This window comes from Mandrillus leucophaeus, unplaced genomic scaffold, assembly GCF_000951045.1.
Source record: "Mandrillus leucophaeus isolate KB7577 unplaced genomic scaffold, Mleu.le_1.0 Scaffold15, whole genome shotgun sequence".
In the NCBI taxonomy this organism is placed as follows: domain Eukaryota; kingdom Metazoa; phylum Chordata; class Mammalia; order Primates; family Cercopithecidae; genus Mandrillus; species Mandrillus leucophaeus.
In genome coordinates, this window is record NW_012101476.1 from 3,453,592 (window position 1) to 3,464,895 (window position 11,304).

General features: G+C 48.5%; 1 protein-coding gene across 1 annotated transcript in view; it reads right to left on the reverse strand.

The window, feature by feature from the left end:
• PROSER2 (proline and serine rich 2) overlaps nucleotides 1-11,304 on the reverse strand; it is a 41,231-nt gene that overhangs the window by 15,278 nt on the left and 14,649 nt on the right. Inside the window, exons 2-3 of the mRNA XM_011974944.1 lie at nucleotides 2,697-2,949; nucleotides 3-333 (exon numbers count right to left, since the gene is read on the reverse strand). Coding sequence (XP_011830334.1) covers nucleotides 3-333; nucleotides 2,697-2,949 — 584 coding nt within the window. The remainder of the gene's footprint in view (nucleotides 1-2; nucleotides 334-2,696; nucleotides 2,950-11,304) is intronic.

Below are 11,304 nucleotides of genomic sequence, written 5' to 3' on the forward strand. Positions count from 1 at the left end.
GCCCCGGGCCGGGGTCTCTGCTGCGGGGCCCCCAGGCGGCTGGTGTCCTCCACTCCTCGGGCCGGCCCTCCCTGGATGGGGAGGTGGGCGAGAGGGCTTCGTTTCCTGCCAACCTCTCGGAAATCTTGTGCGCAATAACGAGGGGCGTGGGAACGGAGCGCAGGAGTCTGGGGTGCTCCGCTGGCGGGGAAGGGGCACGCAGCTCCCTCCTGGGGGGGTCGGGGGTGCTGGGCACGGGCGGTGGCGCAGGAAGGGTCTCGGGAGCTGGGGGGTCCGGAGGTGGAGGAGTCTCAGCATCTTGTTTCCTGTGCTCCTTCCCGGCAGGTGCAGGCCCTGGAAGACGAGGGAGGAGTCTGTGAGCCACCAGCCCACGTGCAAGTAAATGCATGAAGTTCCCTCTGGCTGAACTGAAAAGAGCTTCAACCTGGACCTGACACCAGCTTCCCCGGTGCTGCCTGTGAGTCAACTAACTCCTCTCTCCCTGTTTCCGGGACTAGGGAAGCCCAAGGTGGTATATGTCATGCGTATGACCTCACTTTGAGAAGGGACAAATCACGATAGCCCTGCAAGTCAGACAGTCGGCACCTAGGAGACATCCCCTCCATGCGGGCTGCTGAGGCTCCAGCCCCTAAGGCTAGGACAGGACGCAAGTAGTGACCAACTCATCAGGGGAGTTTACAAAGGGGAAACTGAGGCTAGAAAGTGTGTGGCACACACTGACACCAGCAGGTCTTTCTGGATGAAGGACATGTAGCTGTGTCACTTTCCTCTATGACAGAGAACTTAGCAGGCCTGCCTCTGAGTCCTTACGTAGCATGTATCAATCACTGATCACCTGGCACTGCTGTACTTACACACCTCTCAATACAACACTGGGCCGGGTGCGGTAGCTCATACCTGTAATCCCAGCACTTTGGGAGGCCAAAGCAGGTGGATCACTTGGAGGCCAGAAGTTCAAGACCATCCTGGCCAACGTGGTGAAACCCTGTCTCTACTAAAAATACAACAATTAGCGGGGCGTGGTGGTGTGTGCCTATAGTCCCAGCTACTCTGGAGGCTGAGGCAGGAAAATCACTTGAACCTGGGAGGTGGAGGCTGCAGTGAGCTAAGATGGCACCACTGTACTCCAGCCTGAGCAACACAGTGAGACTCTGTCTCAGGAAAAAAACACCCTGAAATTCATAACTTGCTATGTTCATATCTTCAGAATCTCACAATGTATACTCTGTGGGCACTTACAATTGTTATGAATATACCAGGTGAGGTGGCTCACACCTGTAATCCCAGCGATCTGGGAGTCTGAGGTGGGAGGATCACTTGAGCCGCCCAAGACTTCGAGACCAGCCAGGGCTGGATAGTGAGATCCCATCACTATGAAAAAAAATGAGCCAGGCATGGTGGCACACACCTGTAGTGCCAGCTACTTGGGAGGCTGAGGTGGGAGGATCATCTGAACCCAGGAGTTGGAGGGTGCGGAGAGCCAGGACTGTGCCATTGCACTCCAGCCTGGGTGACAGAGCGAGTTCCTGTCTCACAAAAACGAAAGAAAAATTATTATGAAAATACAATGTTAGAGAACTGACGGACAGGTGTAGCTGATTTTTCAAAGAGTGTTTTCCTTGGCATGACTATGTGATCTCACATTTTATACAGTAAAAATGTCCAGTATATTACTTCTCTGAAGAGATGGCTGCAAACCAAGCTCCATATTTACATGGAATCCATAACCGTAGTCTATGAAGTTCTGAGTAATACATAGCCTTGCTTAAAAGACATATGGGTACACATGTGCACACAATTTATTTCTAGTGGCTTAAGACAAATGACAGTATTTTATCCTTACCAGGGCAAAAATAATTTTTTCCTCATCCCTTCCAACATTAACCCCTTGGCCACATTTGTTTCCAGTATCCTTACCAATCAGGGAAAAAAAACTGGAAGATATTTTTCTCTGCCCATTTCCCTGCAGCTCAGGGATCACCAACACACCTGGTACTGGTCTGTGGCCTGTTAGGAACTGGGGCGCACAGCAGGATGTGAGCAGTGAGCGAGCGAAGCTTCATTTGTATTTACAGCCACTACCCATGGCTCGCATTACCAAGCTCCACCTCCTGCCATGTCAGCAGTGGTATTAGATTGTCTTTCTGTTTTTGAGGCAGGGTCTTGCTCTGCCACCCAGGCTGGAGTGCAGTGGCACAGTCTCGGCTCACTGCAACCTCTGCTTCCCGGTTCAAGCGATTCTCGTGCCTCAGCCTCCGGACCAGCTGGGACTACAGGCATGCGCCACCACGCCCAGCTGACTTTTGTATTTTTAGTAGAGATGAGATTTCACCGTGTTGGCCAGGCTGGTCTTGAATTCCTGGCCTCAAGTGATCCACAGTGCCCAGCCTGTAACATAGAATAATTACCTGGAAGCCATTTCCAGTTTTCCTTCTTTCTGTGCGTGTGTATGCATTGTGTATAAAAAAAAAGTACTCTCCGCTTATGTGCCCAGTTCATTCCATTCTTTATTCTAGTCCTTCTGGCATTTCCCTTTGCTGGACAACAAAACTGCTGAGGATTCTCTTCCCCTATAAGAATCTGGTAAGACTCAACAGCTTCTACTGGCAAGCATAGGGGAACACAGAAGAAGTATCTCTGGGTCTCACAGACACCAGCAAACCATGTTCCAGGGCTGGCCTGTGCTTCCCCCTCACCTGCTGCCTGCGTCTCCTCTGGAAGGCCCTTGGCTTCCCCGGCGCCAGGTGCTGGCTGCACTAAGTCGACGACATCTTCGGGCTCGGAGGGACTGGAGGTGCTCTCCTCCAGAGACGGGGAGCAGAGGCAGCACACTCCCCCATCACACAGCACTGGCTCCTCAAAGTCCTCGTCCAGGGAGTCAATTGTCTCCTCAAAAAACAGGAGGACGTCCTTTTCCTCATGGGTGAGGTACTTCAGGCTCTCATCATCCTAGAGTACAGGTTTGGGGATTGGGAACAGAAGAGAGAAAACAAACAGTGGCTTCACTAAAGAGACAAAAGGCGAAGCAAAGTTGGGATCTGTCCGTAGCCCAGGGCGGAACTCACTGTGTCCTGAGAATGCCCTGCCATGCGGGGTGCCCCTGCCACACAGTGCCCGCGTGTGCCTCTCCATCGCCCAGATGGAAGAGAACGCGCTCCGAAAGGCAGAGCGAATAACAACGCCTCAAAGCTCTTAGAACAGGCCCTCGCCTTGCGGTTCCTAGCAAGTCAATGACAAAAAGCAGCCGTTCGGGGCACACTGGACAGCTGCTGTCAGCCTACTGCCATCCCACACACTTGCTTTTCCATCATCACGGGAAACCTCTGCTTAAAGATGGTGGACTGAACTCGCATATTTATCTCCTTTCTCACCAGAAACTTTACTAAAACAAAGGGATTTTTTTTTTTTAAGGCACAAATCACAACGACAAAATAACAGGAAGAGAGATGGTGGAGCACGCGTCATCTTTGGGGAATCTGAAGAATTCAGGAGCCAAAAGCAGGGCAGGTGGAGGGCAGGACAGGTGGAAACTGACTGAGAAGGCCCAGGAAAGCCAGTGACCCTCCTGCTGTGTCCCACAGAACTGCCCAGAAGCTCCGGTCCTGGAGGTGCTGAGCAGCTCTGGAAGTGTGGGCAAGGTGATGGCGAAGACAGGACAACTGTTTGAAAGTCTCTTTCAGAAGCAGCGAGCTCATCCTGGCATAGAACTAGCCACTTACTCGAAAAAGGTGACAGAGGAACCTGAAGTGGGGTCATGGAGCAAAGCTGACGGTGCAACGCCCTGTTAACAGTGTGGGCCATGGGTGCAGGCAGGTGACCGCCCTCCAGACGGAGGACTGTGCACAGCATCTCTGGGGAATCTGAGGAATCCAAGAGCCAAAAAAGGCTGATCCCAAGGGTTCCCCAGCAAGGTCAATCCACAGGTAAAGATTACAGTCAACGAATCCCCGTGTAGAACTGCACAGCAGTTTCTGACTGTCCTACTCTGGAGTGTGTGCAGATATCTAATAACCACCGAGCATCTGAGGAAAACTGTGACCGTGAAAGAGCTATCACAACCAAAGGACAAAAAAGCAACTTACAGGAAACGAACTATGTGGAGGGATGGAAAACTTCAAAAAGGCTATCGTCATCAGTTGTCAGGTAAGAGGGGATACTGAATCCACACACAGCATGATGTTTTCTTTACAGGACAAAAGAAGACTGTTAGAAATTTAAAAAACAACACTAACACCTGAGAACAATGAAAAACTAAATAAAAGCCTAAAAGATAAAGTTGTGAAATCAGAAAACTACGAAAAGAAAGGGTAAGAAAATCAAAGGATAGATCTGGGAGGGCCACTATGTGAATAATGAGAGTTCCAGAAAGAGAAATCAGAGAAAATGAGAGGAAGAAATTATAAAATAAACAAAATAATTCAGGGAAATGCCCGTAAACAGAAGCACACGAGTTTCCAAATTGAAAGGGGTCCTTAGTGTACAAACTAACGAATAAAATCAAACAGACCCATGCTGAGGTATGCATCATTGTGACATTTCAGAATACTGAAAACCAAGAAAAGATCTGGAAAGCTTCCAGAGTGAAAAAGCAGGTCACATACAAAAGATCAGAAATCAGAGGCCAGGTGCGGTGGCTCACACCTGTAATCCCCGCACTGTGGGAGGCTGAGGTGAGTGGATCACTCGAGCTCAGGAGTTCAAGACCAGGCTGGCCAACATGGTGAAACCCTGTCTCTACTAAAAATACAAAAATTAGCTGGGCATGGTAGCATGCACCCGTAATCCCAGCTACTCAGGAGGCTGAGGCAGGAGAATCACTAGAACCTGGGAGGCAGAGGTTGCAGTGAGCCAAGATCGCACCACTGTACTCTGGCCTGGGTGACAGAGCAAGACTCTGTCTCAAAAAAAGAAAAAAAAAAAAAAGATCAGGAATCAGAATTTGATAACTCCCTGTGTAAGTTATGTAAAAGAATATCCTTGTTTTTAAAATGTACTTCAGTATTAAGCGGAGCATTATGTAGCAACTACATTCAAATGGTTCAGAAAAAAAGTGTGTGTGTGTGGAGAGAGCGCATGTTAAAATGTAGAAAAAATTAAAAAATTGGTGAATCTAATTAAAGGGTATGTGGGAGTTCTCTGTACTATTCTCACAACTTCATTAAGTTTGAAATAACTTCCAAACAATTTAAACAAAGATCAGGAAACAGAAAACTCCAACAGACTTCTCAGCAGCAACACCAGAAGCTGGGAGACAATGAGGGCCAAAAACACAGCTAAATTCTCAACTAGAATCCTATACATAATCCCATTATTAATTAGAACTACTAATTAATTAGAACTACGGAAGAATAAAGGTGTTTTTAAGACACGCAAGGTCAGGCCAGGCGTGGTGGTTCACGCCTGTAACCCCAGCACTTTGGGAGGCCGAGGCGGGTGGATCATGAGGTCAGGAGATCGAAACCAGCCTGGCCAACATGGTGAAACCCTGTCTCTACTAAAAATACAAAAAAAAATTAGCCAGGCGTGGTGGCAGGCGCCTGTAGTCCCAGCTACTCAGGAGGCTGAGACAGGAGAATGGCGTGAACCCGGGAGGCGGAGCTTGCAGTGAGCCGAGATTGTGCCACTGCACTCCAGCCTGGGCGACACAGCGAGACTCCTCCTCAAAAACAAAAAAAACCAAAAAAAACCAAAAAACATGCAAGGTCTATAATCTGATCTCCCATGCCAGCCTTTCTGAGGAAGCCACTGCAGGGTAGTCAGGAAGGGTAGCTGTTCCTCTCAACACGGAGTGAACCCAGACAGAAGTCACAGAGCCAGGTAGCAGGAGCATCCACATGAGAAAGCCGCAGGGAATCCCAGAATAATGGGGGCTCCCTGGGAAGCCATCTGTGTGCTCAGCAAGTAGTCCAGTTCACAGCAAGCCTGAGGGCGACACAGGAAACCACGCAAGCAAAGGAAACTGAAACTACGATCAACCACAGAAGAACTAATGTGAGAGAAAGCATTATCATCTATGTACAGCAATATACACACCTATACCATAACCGAGTTGTCTCAGATTGAAATTATGCATACTTAATACACACGGAAAAAAAACCTGAAAGGATATACAGCAGTATGTCAATAGTGGAGTTAAATAACAAATAGGTAGAGTTAAGAGTTGTTACCTCCCGTGAGTATGAAATGGAGATGGTACATGTGGACTGATGCTTTTATAAACCTTATAGACTATTTGACTCTATAATACTATGAGCGTGGACCTTGCTTCTGCTGTGTATTTTGTTTTGTTTTGTTTTTGTAGGGGGATAGTTTCACTCCTGTTGCCAGGTTGTTGAGTGCAGTAGTGCGATCTTGACTCACTGCAACCTCTGCCCCCAGGGCTCAAGCGATTCTCCTGCCTCAGCCTCCTGAGTAGCCGGGACTACAGGTGCACGCCTGTGCCCTACTAATGTATTTTTTTGTCTTATCAAAAATGATTAAGAGCTGACCCATGTGGTATAGACTGATGCTTTCCACACTGTGATCTGCGAGATACTCAAATGCCCACCTACCCAAAGCATCTAACTCCCAGGCCCATACAGAGCCTGTGGTCTATACGATTTCAGAGGCTGTAGCTGAAGGCATAGTATACTGTTAGTTTTGGGGATGAAAACACAAGAACGCATGCAAATTTCTCAAGCTAGCCTGGTCTTATTAGCTTAATCCTGAGAGCAGGATGGCTCAGGAAAAGGAGAGATACCTAGGCACGGCAGGCAGGCTGAACACTGTAGGTAGGCAGGCAGAACATTGCTAGGGAGGATAAGCAATGCGCACCTGTTGGGTATAAACCTACACACAATCGCTGGGTCTGAAGATGTGTGTCTGCTTGGGTGGGCGGACACAGCTTTCCGAAGTGGTTGTACTGACTGACAGCTGCTTTCAGCAGGGCTGGTTGCTCTAGCGCCCCGAAGGAGAGAAATGCAGTCATATTTCACTGTGATTTTCAATGTCATTTCCATGAAGACTAATGATGTTGAACTTTTTTTCTCCATAGTACAGGTGAGTACTCCTCCTCTAAAATGCTTGGGATAAGAAGTGTTCTGGATTTTTTCACATTTTGAAATATTTGCATATACATAATGAAATATTTATGTTTCACAGATGCCTTTCGTTGATTTTTTGGAGACCACGTTTTGCTCTGTTGCCCAGGCTACAGTGCAGTGGCACGGTCACGGCTCACTGCAGCCTCGGTCTCCCCAGCTCAAGTGATCCTCCCACCTCAGCCTCCCCAGTAGCTGGAACTACAGGCAAACACTGCCATACCCAGCTAATATATATATATTTTTTGTAGAGACAAAGTCTCGCTCTATTGCCCAGGCTGGTCTTGAACTCCTGGGCTCAGGCAATCCTCTGGCCTCAGCTTCCCAAAGTGGTATTATTGTAGGCATGAGCCACTGTGCCCAGTCTATAATAAGTCTTGATATCTGGCAAAGTCCTTCAGTTTTGTTGGAGTTCTTAAAGTCTTCCTTCTTTAAGTCTGTTCAGCTTTCTTAGTCCTTTTTTATTTCCATATAAATTTTAGTATCAGCTTGTCACTTTCCATATTCACATGAACACACACATACCCCTGTTGTGACTTTAATTGGGATTTGCAGAGAAGTTTCTCAAATTGGAGAGAACTGATGTCTTTGCAATCCTTTCTTGATCCATGAATATGGCACATGGCTTCATTTATTTAGATGTGTGGTTCTCAGCGTGTGGTCTTTGGACCAGCAGCAGCATCTGTGAACTTGTCAGAAACATTCTTGGGTCCAATCCCAGATCTGCTGCATTAGGAACCCTCAGGCACTGGGCCTGTCGGTCTGTGGACACAGCCTCCAGGGAGTCTGATGCGCTGACGTTTCAGATGCGCCGACGTTTCAGATGCGCTGACGTTTCAGATGCACAGATCTGGCCCTTTAATTTCTCTCAATGATTTCTCATAGTTTCCAGCGTAGACATCTTGCACATTTTCTGCCCTATGTCTTCCTAGGTATTTGCTATGGCTCCGCCTACCCTTCAAGTTAACTTTCCACCATTCTCTCCTTTATATGCCTCGGGAGGTATGGCCAACTCTTTGGTAAAGGGTCAGGTAATAAATATTCTGGGCTGTGTAGGCTTTAGGGTAGCAACTACTCAACTCTACCAAGGTAAGGAATGAGCCTCACTTTTGTTACATTTAACTTTATTTATAAAAGCAAGGAGTGGGGGCAGCTATGGGCCACAGGCTATGGTTTGTCGCTTCTTGCTCCCTGCTCAGGTCCATCACTGGCTCTTCCTAGGTCAGCTTCTAAGGCAGCGACGCCCATCTGTGCACGGCTGCATCTTACCTACTTTCACGGCTGGATTTCAAACCTCAGCCCACCCCCACGGCATCCCCTGAATCACAGCCACACACACGCACCTGCTAAGCACACAACCCAATATGACAGTATAAATCATGCTCCTGCTGTCTACAGCTTACCACCCAACGAGGGCTTCAGGTAAGAACATCAGCAACTGCCCTAGAGTGTGGAACTCCTATGACAAGGTAAGCCTGGGGTGTGATGGAAACACAGCGTGCATGGTTACCAAGCCACACTTCCGGGGAAAGGGGTCTGTGCAGGAAAAACTTCAGAGAGGAAATGACACGTCAGTCAATGACCTGGAAGAACTGGATGAGAGTTAGGCAAGAAGGAACAAGGCACAGTCATCCACGCAGCATTTTGGAAAGATCATGTTGGTTATAGTGCAGAAAATACTGAATATGGGAAACAATTTATTATTATTATTTTTAGGAGTCTCGCTGTGTCGCCCAGGCTGGAGTGCAGTGGCACGATCTCAGCTCACTGCAGCCTCTGCCTCCCAGGTTCAAGCAATTCTCCTGCCTCAGCCTCCGGGGTAGCTGGGACTACAGGTGCACGCCACCACGCCCGGCTAATTTTTGTATTTTTAGTAGAGGTGGGGTTTCACCGTGTTGGCCAGGCTGGTCTCGAACTCCTGACCTTGTGATCCACCCACCTTGGCCTCCCAAAGTGCTGGGATTACAGGTGTGAGCCACCGCACCTGGCCCAAAAATCCATTTTCACCGAGCCAGTCGGTGAGCAGCTTCCCAGGTCTTAGGAGGCTGAGATTCTCACATCCTCAACCTACCCGAGCCCCTCTAGGGTGAGGGGCTGGAGTGAGTGCTGGGCACCTGGCGTGTATCCCAAGCACCTTCTCTGTGGTCAGCCTGGCCTTGTGCCCTGAGTCCTGAGGCAGGGCCAGCCATGCTGTGGGCTCCTGCTGCTGCCTAATCCTGGGGGACACAAAGCTGCCCTCCACAGTGAACCCGGATCTGCCTTCCCCGGGAGGGGAGGAGAGGAGAGGCAGAAGCAGACAGAGCTGGTGGGGAAGGGATCAGGGCCTCAGGGTCAGAAAAGAGGCTTGTGGCCCTTGGCAGGGAGATTCTGTCTACCCCTCCCCTGGGAGATGCTGGGAAGAAAGAGATGGCCTAGGGGAGCAGGTCACGGCGGCAAGGGCAGGGGCAGGGATGGGCGGTGACTGCAAATGGGTGAGGATTTCTTTTCAGGAGATGAAAACATTCTAAAATTGTGCTGATGTTAATACACTATATGCCATTGAATATATACTTTAAACGGGTGAACGGTATGCTATGTGACTTATATCCCGATAAAGCTGTTATAGTAAAAAATCCCAAAGCACAAGGCATTGCCTGGTGGTCCGCGGAGGTGGCAGAGAGCTGGAGCCCGCAGTGGAGGCTCCTGCAGGACTGGGTGCTACTGGAAGAGGCGTTTGCTAATGACTCAGGTCCCTAAGAACTACATAGATAGGAAATGAGGAAAAGCAAAAATAGCCGCTTTCTTGGGCAAGAGTGAGTTGGAGAAAGCGTAAGTTTGTCCCTATTAGTTGGAATGGTAGAAGAAGGCTGACAGCAGAAAAGAAAAAAAATTTTTTTTTTTTTGAGACGAAGTCTCACTCTGTAGCCCAGAGTGCAGTGGTGTGATCTTGGCTCACTGCAACCTCCACCTCCTGGTTCATGCAATTCTCCTGCCTCAGCCTCCCAAGTTGCTGGGATTACAGGCTGCACCACCACACTCGGCTTTTTTTTTTTTTTTTTTCGGTATTTTTAGCAGAGATGGGGTTTCACCGTGTTGGCCAAGCTGGTCTCAAGCTCCTGACCTCAATTGGTCTGCCTGCCTCAGCCTCCCAAAGTGCTGGGATTACAGGCATGAGCAACCGTGCTTGGCCCAAATGATGTTTTTAATATACTGGTCTGGGCTGTGGAGTAAATGGCAGTTCTTTAAGGCTACAAATCTTCAGATGTTAAAAGAACAGGCTAGAAAACCATCCCTCACATTTTTTTTTTGAGATGGAGTCTCACTCTGTTGCCCAGGCCGGAGTGCAGTGGTGCAATCTTGGCTCACTGCAACCTCCACTTCCCAGGTTCAAGCGATTCTCCTGCCTCAGCTTCCTGAGTAGCTGAGACTATAGGCGCCTGTCAACATTCCCGGCTAACTTTTTTTAGAGACGGCGTTTCACCACATTGGCCAGGTTGGTCTCGAACTCCTGAACTTGTGATCTGCCTGCCTCGGCCTCCCAAAGTGCTGGGATAATAGGCGTGAGCCACCGTGCCCGGCCCATTCCTCACATATTCTATCCTACCACGCTGACTTCAAGAAATGACAAGTCTCTGAAGGAAATACTGCTTTGCTTCGAGAATGTGAACAATGTATTTTTACCCTAATATGTATGTTATGATTTTGAAGAGATAATTTCTAGCGCATTCAAACCAGAAAATTCAAAATGCTGAATGTACTAAGGTAATTATAATGCACCAGAACAAGCCCCCACGAAGAGAACAAATCCCAGTCTAGCTGAGCTCCGATGACTCCTGCACAGAGATCATAGAAAAAAGGTCTATCCAAGCTCCATCCAACCTCTGAGGGCAGCAGCCCAATAAAAAGCTGGATGATAACTTTTTAAAACACTGCTAGCAGCAGGTCCAAAAGTCAGCAATCCTAGCTATTCCTATGCCAGCATAGATTTGGGACAGGAGTTCTGTTTTTAGAGAAACGGTAGAATAAAATCTTTGGTTGGTTGAACAAAAACGCTGAGAAGGCTTAAAATACGTGTACTGAAGTAACCTCTACCTAAAAAACAGCTGAATCGGCCGGGCGTGGTGGCTCACACCTGTAATCCCAGCACTTTGAGAGGCCGAATCACTTGAGGCCAAGAGTTCGAGACCAGCCTGGCCAACATGGCGAAATCCCGTTTCTACTAAAAATACAAAAATATTAGCCAGGC